The 13142-nt window shown below is 42.3% G+C and overlaps 1 protein-coding gene across 2 annotated transcripts in view; it reads right to left on the bottom strand.

The window, feature by feature from the left end:
• PRPS2 (phosphoribosyl pyrophosphate synthetase 2) overlaps positions 1–13142 on the bottom strand; it is a 33902-nt gene that overhangs the window by 5387 nt on the left and 15373 nt on the right. For both annotated transcript variants that reach the window (XM_009197195.1, XM_003917405.3), the window contains exons 3-4: positions 10132–10230; positions 9301–9425 (exon numbers count right to left, since the gene is read on the bottom strand). In XM_009197195.1, the coding sequence (XP_009195459.1) occupies positions 9301–9425; positions 10132–10230 (224 nt within the window). The remainder of the gene's footprint in view (positions 1–9300; positions 9426–10131; positions 10231–13142) is intronic.

Here is a 13142-nt window from a genome sequence, read left to right on the forward strand (position 1 = left end):
GTCCTGGTTAATGCAGCCATCTAATATGTAAGCTAGTCAGGATGGGCTTCATTGCATTCAAGGTTTAAGGAGACTCTAAACTGTGAGTCCAGCTCCTCTGCTCATCTAAGGCAAATGCTCAGACATCAATGGTGCCAGGTATGGCATTGTGCCTGTAGGCCTAGCTACTCAGGAATCTCAGGTGGAAGGATGGCTTGAGCCTGAGTTCAAATCCAGCCTGGACAACATAGCAAGATCCCATCTCTTTAAAAAAAAAATCACTGGCTCAGGAGGAGTTGAGCTGCCAACAGGAAGAGAAAGTGGGCAGGCCTCGCTTGTTGGTGAGCCTGAGGCATTTCAGATTTTCCTGTGAAGAGTGGACTTAAATGGTAAAACTGATTTTAAGACAATGCCACAGGCATAATGTAACATTAAGATTTTTCCTATTCCAGTTTTTTAAATAACAGTCATTATGCAATTTAGCTGAAAAAATGCTCTGGGGACCAATACACATATAGCCCAACTTAAGACGCAGTACATGGAGGATAAAACCTCTATACACTAGTTTTAAAGTCCTAGTCCTACTCATTGTGTCATCCTCAGATGGCGACCAGGAATGGAGCTCCTCGCGTGCTCTGATGAAGGACAGAAGGGGCAGTCTCTGGGGCTGAGAGGGCAGTGGGAGGGAGGGGAGGTGCTCCAGGCTCCCCTCCCCATTTCTGAGGACTTTCACAACACAACCAGTGTTTCTTTTCTTTCTTCTTCTTCTTTTTTTTTTTTTTTTTTTTTTTTTTGAGATGGAGTTTCACTCTTGTTGCCCAGGCTGGAGTGCAATGGCACAATCTCAGGTCACCGCAACCTCTGCCTCCTGGGTTCAAGCAATTCTCCTGCCTCAGCCTCCCGAGTAGCTGGGATTACAGGCATACACCACCACAGCCGGCTAATTTTGTATTTTTAGTAGAGATGGGGTTTCTCCACGTTGGTCAGGCTGGTCTTGAACTCCCGACCTCAGGTGATCCGCCCACCTCAGCTTGCCAAAGTGCTGGGATTACAGGCGTGAGCCACTGCACCCAGCCAGTGTTTCTTTTCAACTGTGGTAAAATATACATAACACGGAATTTATCCTTGGAACCATTTTAAAGTGTATTAATTCAATGGCATCAAGTACATTCACAATATTGCACAACTATTACCTCTATCTAGTTTCAGAACATTTCATGACACCAAAAGGAAACCCCACATCCCTTAAGCAGGCACTCCCTATCCTCCCCTCCCCCCAGGCCCTGCCAAGCAGGAATCTATTTTTTGTCTCTATGGATTTACCTATTCTGAACTTTTTGTATAAATGGAATCATAAAATACGTGCACTTTTGTGTCTGGCCTCTTTCAATGAGCATAAACTGTTCACAGTTCACCCACATTGCTGCATAGATCAGTACTTCATCCCTCTTTAAGTCTGAATAACATTCCACTGGGTGGATACAGCGCATTGTGTTCATCCATTCATCTGTTGGTGGCCACTCAGGTTGGTTCCACCTTTTGGCTATACTGAATACTGCCGCTATGAACACTGCTGTATAAATATCTGTTTGAGTCCCCGTCTTCAAGTCTTTGGGGAATATACCTCAGAGTGGAATTGCTGGGTCATATGGTAACTCTGTATAACTTATTCGGCTAATATTTCCTCTTTTTTTTTTTTTCTTTTTTGAGTCGGAGTCTCACTCAGTCGCCCAGGCTGGAGTGCAGTGGCGCGATCTCGGCTCACTGCAAGTTCCGCCTTCCGGGTTCACGCCATTCTCCTGTCTCAGCCTCCCAAGTAGCTGGGACTATGGGCGCCCGCTGCCACGCCCGGCTAATTTTTTGCATTTTTAGTAAAGACGGGGTTTCACCGTGTTAGCCAGGATGGTCTCGATCTCCTGACCTCGTGATCCGCCCATCTCGGCCTCCCAAAGTGCTGGGATTACAGGCGTGAGCCACCGCGCCTGGCCTTCCTTTTTTTTTTAAATGAGAAATATCTTTCATTTCGTCTAAAGAGGTGAAAATAAGATGTTTTTATATTTCTCACTCAAAAGATTTTTAAACTCTTAAAACTGCAATATCCTCTTTTCAAAGCACATGCCATCTTAAAAAAAATCTTAGCAATGTACATTTGCACTCAAAGAAAAACATGCAGCACCACTGTCTTCTGACAAAATTCTGCATAAAAAAACCCTATGCAACTTTTTACAAATATGTTCCTTCTTTATCATTCAGGGACTTCAAACCACAAACATTCAGTGCAATATTTATTGTTTCTTATTTCTGTAGGAAACACAGGACCAATGATGTCTTCTGACAACTGTTTCCTGATGATTTGTTGGGTTTATAGGATCTGAGGATCCTCAGATCCTATAAACCCAACAAATGAATTCCCAAACAATCTTAACAAAACTATAGAAGACCAAGAAAGCTTAAAAGAGACAAAGAATAAAGACGAGTCACCTAGAAAGGATGGCCAAGTCCTCAACTTCCCCAATGGAAGCCAGAAGTTATGGAGTCATATCTTCAATGTGATATGAGAAAATAGCTGTCAGGCTAGGACTCTACACTCAGCAAAACTGCCTTTCCAGAAGGAGGGCAAAATAAAGATAGTTCCAGCCAAACTATACAACCTGAGAATTTATTTCTAACATATAACCACCTAAAGAATGCAACTTAAGCAAAAGGAAAATGACCACAGATACATTGAGATGTGGTGGGGGGCAGGGGCGGAGAAAGGTGAGCAAAGATATTGATCAATCTGTGGACAAATCTAAACAAACGTTGATTGTACAAAACCAAAATAATAATAATGTCTACTTTGTGAAGAAGGAAAAACTAAAGCATATAATAGCTAAGCATGGTGGCTCACACCTATAATCCCAGCACTTTGGGAGGCTGAGGCAGGCAGATCGCTTGAGCCCAGGAGTTGGAGACCAGTCTGGGCAACATAGTAAAACCCCGCCTCTAAAAAAAATACAAAAATTAGCCAGGCATGGTGGCATGTGCCTTCAGTTCCAGTTGTTTGGGAGGCTAAGGTGGGAGGATTACTTCAGCCTGGGAGATTGGGGCTGCAGCGAGCTGTGATGGCGCCACTGCACTCCAGCCTGGGTGACAGAGCAAGACTGTCTCCAAAACAAAAAAAGCACATGGTAAGGTGGTGGTCATAAATCCAAATATGTCAATTATCATAAAAGAAAAGGGACCAAACTTTCCAGTTAAACACAGAGACTGTGAGATAAGAGAATAAGACATCAACGTCCTTGAAGCAAAGGGAAGTATTACTACGTTGAGGTCCATGCTTCTCCTACCCTTAAAACACTCATCCTACCCTTAAAACACTCATCCTTCAGGATGCAACCCAAACCACAGTAGCCCTAGCAGATACCCTTTGTTTGTAAACTTGTCTAGCTGTCAACAGTTTCCTTACTTAAAGATTTAATTTTAAAAAATCAATTTAAAGGCTAACAAAAATTTTGCTCCATAATCACCTTAAAACACATACAGTTCAGCCGGGCACGGTTGCTCACGGCTGTAATCCCAGCACTTTGGGAGGCCGAGGTGGGCAGATCATCTGAGGTTAGGAGTTTAAGATGAGCCTGGCCAACATGGTGAAACTTCATCTCTACAAAAATACAAAAAGTAGCCAGGCATGATGGTGGGTGCCTGTAACCCCAGCTACTCGGGAGGCTGAGGCGGGAGAATCGCTTGATCCCCGGAGGTGGAGGATGCAGTGAGCCAAGATCGCGCCACTGCACTCCAGCTTGGGCGACTGAGCGAGACTCCATCTCAAAAAACAAACAAACAAAAAAGCACGCACAGTTCTACTATCTACATGCCAATGTCATAAAAGTCACTTAAACTTCAGGTAAGGAAAGCTACTTTCTGGGAACATGAGACAGGTTTTCCCAAGACACATGAACACCTTGCACAAAATGTCCACATATATTACCGCCTGCTTATTTGGTAAAGACTAGGCAGATATGGGCATGACAGGACACCAATACACAGCCCAGCACTGGGAAGCACTGCCCTTTGTGGCAGAAGTTCTATACCGGAGAAGTTGAAGCAGAACCTGTTTTCATCCCTCTGCCAGGTGATGCCTGTTCTCATGAGCCTGCTTACAAGCAAACAGCAGGGTAGGCATGGAAGTCGGACTGGGAAGGAAGGTGAGCTCTGTGGTTCTTGGCAGTGGGGGACACAGACATCTTACTTGAGTGGGGAGGCCTAGCCACTTAAAGGTATCCAATGGTAATGTCAGAAGAAGAAGATAAGGGAAAATACATACCCCTGCAAATAGCTTCCTGGGTTGTTAGAACACTATGATTTCCTGAAAAAGCTATAGATAACTCTTCTTTTCCTTGTATATCTTGGAGACCTAATACATACTCCTAACAAATGATGTTGACACAACGTACCACACTGAAATCTTAGGCAGAAAAAGGCAGAATGAAAATTATATTCATACAGTTTTGGATTTCTTCTGGGCACATATTTACAATCTTTTCTCTGTGGGTGCGTGGGCCATATCAGCTCCCCCAGGAGAGACAGATACATAGTACACCAAATTATTCATAGTGGTACTACTGGTCGAGATATAAAGTCGTTAAGATTTTCTTCTTTCTACCTTCCAAATTTCCTATAGAGCATCTCCAAAAATTATATAATCAGAAAAAAAAGTTAAACCTGAGTTATCCAGTTTTACCCTCTTCCCATACCACTTTTAGGTTGACACTTGCTATCTCAGCAGTGGTAGGTAGGTTTCTTAGGTTTAATTTGTTTTCCATGGGTAACCCAACCAAGCTACAAAGCCTACCCAAGAGTGACCTCCTGTGGCAACATTCAGTTTTATCTGTAACGCGTCAACTTTCAAAGCTTTTTCTAAAGCAACAAACTCCAATTGGTCAGACAGAAATGTACAGTATTTTCCTTTGCTAAATGTGACTTTTTGCATCAAGCAAAGAAGCCACAGATAATGTCAACCGCATGTGTCATGTATTACCTGCAAGGCTGTTCTGAGGAGACTGTCAGTTGGGGGCTAGAACATGAAGATGACAATGATGTGTTGTGGAAACACTTGGAAAAGAGAAAGGAGGTGACAAAAAAATCTGAAATGTATGTCCCTAAAAAGCTTGATTTTCCTGACAGAGGGAGCAGGGGTGGTTGAGTGCAGATTGCTTGAAAGGAGGTCTGAACAAAACAAAACAGCATCTGAACCCCAGCCATTTACTCTGTTTACTTTATTCTGCATTTTTTAAAAGTAGGAGTTGGCAAATAGCTATCTATTTGAAATGGGGAAGTCTGTATATGATGAAAGATGCCATTTCAAATCAACAGAGGTGGATTATTTAATAAACAGTTTTGGAAAAACTAGACAGTAGGGTGGGGGGGGCTGGATTCTTATTTCATTCTTTATTCCAAAATAAATTTCAGATGGAAGTAAACTTGGGACATTAAAAAAGAAAAAAATATACAAAATCATGGGAGAAGACAAATTTTAAGAGAAGGATGACTCCTACATAAACTCAGAAGCCATAATGCGAAGAAAAAATAAACATGACTATATAAGAAGGTTTTTAAAGTCCTGCAGAGAATAAAAGTACAAAAAAGGAGAAGAAATGAAAAAACTTGGAGAAATATTTGCAACACACATGAGAAACAGCTGTGATCTCTTGTCTATGCAGAACTATAGACAATCCACAAGAAAGGTCCCAGCCAAGAGAACAATAGGCAAAAGATCTGAATAGAGACCCCTTTCATGGCAAATCAACATGCCCTGGTAAGGGCACTACCCTCACCCACAGCAACCTGAGCTCACAGGAAGAGGAGGCCATAGATCACCTACCTGATCTGGAAGTAAACTGCCTGATAACCCACTGTGTGAGCAAGGTTGTGTAGAAAGTCACCGGCATCCATTCCTGATGGAACGTCAACTGGTATATCTCTTGGAAAAGACCATATTTTGGCACTGCCCATCAAACCTAAAATGGCTCATGCCTTTTGACTTGGCAATTCCACTTCTAGGAATGTATCCTACTTGCACATGTGTACAACATGTCAAAGCAATGATATTGCTTCAGAACTGCATTTAAGAGTGCAAACAATGGCACCTACAAATGGGTAAGAGGGGGCCTGACTCATAGGAGCTGTGGTACAAGCACACAAGGGAATATTGCACAGCTGTACAACACAGCTATGGAATCATTGTTAAGATACAGCAAGTGAGTTTTTTAGAAAAGCACAATGAAGAACTGTGTACATCACATTGCCATTTGTGTGAAATAAATAGGCAGATATATGCTTAAATAACACAATTCTGACACTGGAAATAACAGTGGCATTTAAAGAACGGGGATGGGACTGTACTGTCTGAATTTCTGCTAAGAGCATGTATTATATTCTTACACTATGTATATAAAAACAAGGCTGGGGGAGGAAAGAAAGATGGTCAAACAAATTTGTGGAATCTACTATTCTTTGGGCTGAGTAGCTGCCAAAATAATATTTTCTGGTTTACAAAGATATCTGCCAGACAGAAAGGCCATGTCCTATACTACCAATTGATATACAAAGCCTCCAAAAGATAACCCCAGAAAGATAGAAAGTAGATTCCTGGCTGCCAGGAATAAGGTTGGGGGAAGTAAATGAAGAGTGACTGCTAATGGGTATAGGGTTTCTTTTTGGGGTGATAAAAATGTTCTGGAATTAGACAGTGACTGTTGCACAGATCTTTGAATATGCAAAACACTGCTGAACTGGACACTTTAAATGGGTAAATTGTACATATTTGGAGTTTTTTGGTTTTTTCTTTTTCTTTTTTGAAATGAACTCTCGCCCTGTCACCCAGGCTGGAGTGCAGTGGCATGATCTCAGCTCACTGCAACCTCCACCTCCCAGGTTCAAGTGATTCTCCTGCCTCTGCCTCCTGAATAGCTGGAATTACAGGCGTGCACCACCAAGCCCAGCTAATTTTTGCATTTTCAGCAGAGACGGGGTTTCACCCTGTTGGCCAGGATGGTCTTGAACTCCTGACCTCAAGTGATCCACCTGCCTTGGCCTCCCAAAGTGCTGGGGTTACAGGTGTGAGTCACCACGCCCAGCCAATTGTACGTATTTGAATTACACTGTAACAAAGCTGTTATTATAACCCAGTTACATCTGAGGCTAGCTCCTGTACCCCTTTGGCTGGCTTCTTTGCCTCTAACCTTCCATCAGGCCAGTGCATTTGCCTCATTGAACGCAGATTCCATGTGACTTGCAGAACTTTCCAAGTCAACTGCAAGTAGATACGACTCCAAAATGTTGCTCACAATCTTTTGCAGAGGACACTCAGCGTAATTCAACCTTGATTTTTGGCCAAGGGCAATTTTGTGAACATTACACACCGTACAGTAATAGGCTAAGTGACACAGCGCTGCTCTCCACCCCGTGACTGCCCATCTAGGGTCTTTGCAAGTTAACTTTCTGCTCCCGTTTCTTATATATTTGTGTCTCCTCCCTGGCCACAGCCACTTCCTGCTGCTGACAGAGGCTGATCTCCAGCTGTATGGTCTGTTCCTTCTCTTCTGTGCTGGGAACCCAAGCAGCCGTTGGAAGGCAGCTTTGAGCAGAATGAACAAGGCTCTTCTAAGAATCAGGGCCTGTGTTTCCCTGCAAGAGTGTTAAGACAACTTTCTGGGCTACTTCTAAGCTTTTGCGTTTGATCCTAGGTCCTCAGCTGGGTTGCAGGCAGATGAGGGTGCCGAATGAGGGACAGGCTTTTGATGTCAGACATGCCGAAGGCTGATCACTTGTCACTTTCATCACACCTCTATTAGTGCACATTTAGAGCTTCCTCGCTTCCTCACTGGACTGGGGGGTGGGTAGAAGTCTCTCCTACCTCTCCCTTATAGAGGTCTCTACCTACACAATAAAACTCCCCTCCCAGCCTTTTTTCTTCCCAGACAGCATCTGCAAAGCTCTACAAGGTCATTGGGTCACCAAGCCTCAGTTTGCAGCATTCTCTTATTGTGCTCATCCTTGATTGTGAACACCCTGTACCCCGATTGCTTGTTAACACCTGGAGTATCTCTGCCAAGCCCTTGAGATGTGCTATTCAGTACCACGTTCTCACACCACTAGGTGCGTCATCACTGCCATACTCTTACTACCAGGTTGTTAACTCTCCTTCACCTCAGTTTCCTTTTAAACTTACTTATTTGATAGTCCAGTAATTGTTCTTTTATCCCCAAGTATTGGCTGCCTGCTGCCCTGTTGTCTGCACGTGCTGGGTGTGCGTGGACTGTGTTCTCTTGGTTTTCTAACTTTGGATCAAGCATCGGGTCACGTTGAGCAGGGAGCACTCACCGAGCAGCTAGGATTGTGAAATTCTCCCTCTGCAGGGGCTCTGCAGCCTGGAGCACATTTCCGTGTGTATTCCACTCCACATCTGAATGTGGCACAGGCTCACAGGCTCGTGGTTTGACTTCTCATAGGTGACTATTTCCTCCCCTAATCCAAAGGCCGAGGTAAAGACGGGCTTTCCCCTGGCTTTTGGCTAGAAATCTGGCTTTCAGCCCTCTTCTCTTCTTCTTCTTCTTCTTTTTTTTTTTTTTAGAGTCAGGGTCTCACTCTGTTACCCAGGCTGGAGTGCAGTGGTGTGATCATAGCTCACTGCAGCCTGGAGCACCTGGACTCGAGTGATTCTCCCGCCTCGGCCTTCCAAGGTGCTAGGATTACAGGCATACATCACCGTGCCTGGCTTTAGCTCCCTTCTTTATGGGGGTTTCCACGTGAGCATTAAAACCCAAGCCACCAGACTCTTCCTGGACCTGATGCCCATCCCCCAAGCCACCTGGCCATGGCTTTCAGCCTCTGCTTTATTTCTTGGTCTCAGATATTTCCCTTTCTTGGTATTCTATGTACAGAGATTTCTTTTAAAAAAATTTGTTCTATTTTGGCTACCATTTCCAAGTGCTGTTAATTAAAAGACTTATTTTCCAATTAGGCCCATTACTTTTATAATCAGAAAACAATAACTTAAAAAAACCTCAAACACATCTACCCTTTGCTGAAAACAAAGAAACCAACATATACCTATTGTGTATGTGTGTCTCTGTGTATATTTTCTTCTTTCCTGAATGATGAAATATTAACAAAGATGATGGGTTTCTGCTCTGAAAGTGAAGCCTGTGGTCTACCTACTTGCTCATTAGCAAAATAAAGTTTTAAGTAATTTACAGCATGCTTCCTTATCTAATACATGGCAAAAGGAAAAACCAATCAGCAGATGGAGAAATCTGCAAGGTGTAGCCTGCATGATACCTTTTGGCTCCCCCTGCGTCAGGTGAAACAATGATACAGTTCTTCCACTCGGCAATGTTTTCCCGAATCCACTGCAGGACTGCGGGCTCCGCATACAAATTATCCACAGGAATATCAAAGAATCCCTAAAGGGAGAAGTGAGTGTCATGTTGCAGGGTTTTGTTTTGTTTTGTTTTTTCCTTTTTTTTTTAAAACAATAATTGCTTTCATTAAATAACATTTGCATTTTTTGTTCAAAAGAAGCTTTTATAACAGACGCCCTTTTGTTAATTTTAAACAGAATTAAATCAAAAGACGGATATGTTATAGGGGCATATTTCAGTCCAATCTGTCTTTTGGGACATATTCTATTGTCTTATGATGGCCTATATTCTGAGGAATAGAATGGCTATGCAGGACAGTGAGGGAAAAGGTTTGTTGTCTCTTAGGTATTTATTATAAATCAAATACTTCACGTTCATTATATAACACAAAGTGGCACAGTAAAATTTGGCCTGTTTTAGAGACAAAGAACATAAGTTATGAAGAAGTTAAAAAATGTATATTATGATATTATGACTCCGCCATTCTAATTATTTTCCATAAGCTGAGATGGAACTACATAGAGTTTACTACCAAAAAGCCATCCCCACTCCTCCAAAACTGATTGGGCGGCAAGGTGCTGATAGAGACTGGAAGTACTAATATCAAATTATATTTCCAAGTTTAGTAAAGACAAAAATCCAAGAGAGTAGCCATATATAAACTCAAACACAAGTAATGTTACCTCTTCTAAGATTATTTAATTTAACAGACTTGATTTAACCATTTGCAAAAGGAAAACATGGATACCTGTATCTGAGAGGCATGCAGGTCCATGGTGATGATGTGATCCGCCCCGGCCACCGACAGCATATTGGCCACAAGTTTTGCAGAAATTGGGGCACGACTCTAAAAATAAGAACATTAATTTTATAACAGGAAAAGATGGATACTGTTAGATTCCTCCCATTAGGACGTACATGAGAAAGATAAATCATAGATGCAATCAACGAAGCATCAAAAAGAAAATTATACATGTTGTAACAGCAAAAGATATATTCGTTCCATCTTATTCAGCAAACATTTACTATTTACATATACCACTGCAAAACTAAGTGCTTGACGCTGGGTATAGAGAACAAGTATAAAAGAAGCAAACAGTTCAACACATGTACATGTAATGTCACAATATGTATAACTGAAATCATGATAAGTGTGTAGAAATAAAAGGTACCGAGAGAGTAAGATGATAGTAGTAGGAAGGACATAAAGTTTAAACAAGATCATTATTAGCGGTCCCTCTGAGGAAATCGTTTCTAAGGCAAGTTTAGCAAAGGTTAGGAGAATAGTGTTCTAGAAGGACCGAGTGGCACATGTGAGATCACTGAGGCCAAGAGACCCTCACACAGCCAGAGGCTAAAGAAGTCCAGCTATTAAAGAGGAATTCATGTGCCAACAGTTGGATGTTAACACTATTACAATGGAAAAAAACAAGGTCAAAGAATGAATACTGTAAGGGGATTGATAATAGTTACTATTTAATTTCATACTTAGTGTCATTTACTGACATTACATTCTTTGTAAAATTACCTAACTTCTCTATAGCTTTGGTTTCCACATCACAAATTATGGACAATACAACTGCCCACATCGAAGAAATTCAAGCGATTATACAGACACATGATTAGACCTAGGTGGCGTTCAGCATTTTGTTGTAAACAACAGTATTTCTATATATCAGCCACAAAAAAGAAAAGCTTAAAAAAAGATTTCATTCAAATGATCTTTGTTACACACACACACATAAAAAATACATTCATGTAAAAACACATGCAGGAAGGAATTACATAAAAAATGTTAACAGATTATTTGTGTTTTACCGAATATAGCACTTTTTAAAAAGAAATATATATTTTATCATTAAAAATAGGTATATATGGGGTACGGTGGCTCACGCCTGTAATCCCAGCACTTTGGGAGGCCGAGGCAGGTGGGTCACAAGGTCAGAAGATCCAGACCATCCTGGCCAACACGGTGAAACTCCGTCTCCACTAAAAACACAGAAAATTAGCCAGGTGTGGTGACGCATGCCTGTAGTCCCAGCTACTTGGGAGGCTGAGGCAGGAGAATCACTTGAACCCGGGAGGCAGAGGTTGCAGTGACCGAGATTGCGCCACTGCACTCCAGGCTGGGCGACAAAGTGAGACTCCGTCTAAAAAAAAAAAAAAAGTATATAAGTATGTTCAAAACACAAAGAAAAGAATAAGAGGAAAACACTCTAAAAAGTTAACAGATGTTTCTAGAACGTGAGATTATAGGAAAATATATTTTTCTTGTTTTTTATTTTTTCAATCTTCTCCACTAATTAGAGATCATAACTCATGTTTTCATCATTTAACTCCCCTGTACTACATTCCACGTTGCCTTTGGGATAAAATCGAATTTTCTCAGCTTTATTCTCTCAAGTTCTCCAGCTAGTCTGGCTGCAGCCTCCTAGGAACAGCTCCTTTCCTACACCTCTGCTTCAGGAAGCCTCCCTGAAGTCGGCCTTGGGATTGCTCTTCCTCCTCTAGAAAACACTTGAAGTCTGGCCATTATACCCACATGCCTGCCTTGTCCCTATTCCACTGCCTCTGCCGAGCCAATGTGTCTGATCCTCCAGGTCTGGTTCAAATCTCCCAATTTTAAGGCAGCACTCCAGGAATCATCTCTCCTTTCTAAGGGGGCACAGAATTGGTAAGCATTTGGCCCTACCATTTGGGACTGCCTTGTGATACCTGCTGAAAGATAGATGTTCCGATATATTATATGTACAAATGTCATAGTTCACAATTAGAATACATCCCTCAAGGGCAAACAATTGGTTTTGGAGATTTTCACATCATCCGCAGAACACAGTTCCACACTCTGCATTTGATAGTTCTTCAATAAATATTTACTAACAGATTAACACTAAATGTCCAAGGCTTACTCATTAGCCTCACTAATTATGAGAATTATTTAGTGTAACAAAGTTCCAGGACAATAAAAAAAGCAAATCAGTTGCTACAACTGCTTTGTAATAGAACCTGATTTGCAACGCTAATCAATTTTGTGCTTTTCCTACAATTGTCGAATCAGTTACTACGGGTTGAATGGTCCCCTCTAAAATTCAGGTGTTGCCAATGTGATAGGATTAAGAGGTGGGGCCTTTAAAAGGTGATTCGGCCCTGAGGGCTGCTCCCTTGAGAGCGGGATTAAGGTCCTTCTAAGGGAGGCTTCAGGCAGCATTTTGCAAACTTGCCCTTCCGTCTTCTGTCATGTAAGGACACAGCATTCTTCCCTCTGGAGGATGCAGCCCGTAACAGACACCAAATGCCGGTGCTTGGTCTTGGTCTTCCAGTCTCCAGGACTATGAGAAAATACATTTTTGTCCTTTTTCCCCCCCTCCCACGACACACGTTCGAAGAATATTTCTTTCTTTTTTTTTTTTTTTGAGACGGAGTTTCACTCTTGTTGCCCAGGCTGGAGTGCAATGGCATGATCTCAGCTCACTGCAACCTCCACCTCCCAGGTTCAAGCAATTCTCCTGCCTCAGCCTCCCGAGTGGCTGGGATTACAGGCATGCGCCACCACGCCCGGCTAATTTTGTACTTTTAGTACAGATGGGGTTTCTCCACGTTGGTCAGGCTGGTCTCCAACTCCCGACCTCAGGTGATCCGCCCGCCTCGGCCTCCCAAAGTGCTGGGATTACAGGCGTGAGCCACCACGCCCGGCACCAAAGAATATTTCTGTTCTTTATAAATTACCCAGTGTGTGGTATTTTGTTACAGCAGCACAGA

Source organism: Papio anubis, chromosome X (genome assembly GCF_008728515.1).
Source record: "Papio anubis isolate 15944 chromosome X, Panubis1.0, whole genome shotgun sequence".
NCBI classification, from domain to species: domain Eukaryota; kingdom Metazoa; phylum Chordata; class Mammalia; order Primates; family Cercopithecidae; genus Papio; species Papio anubis.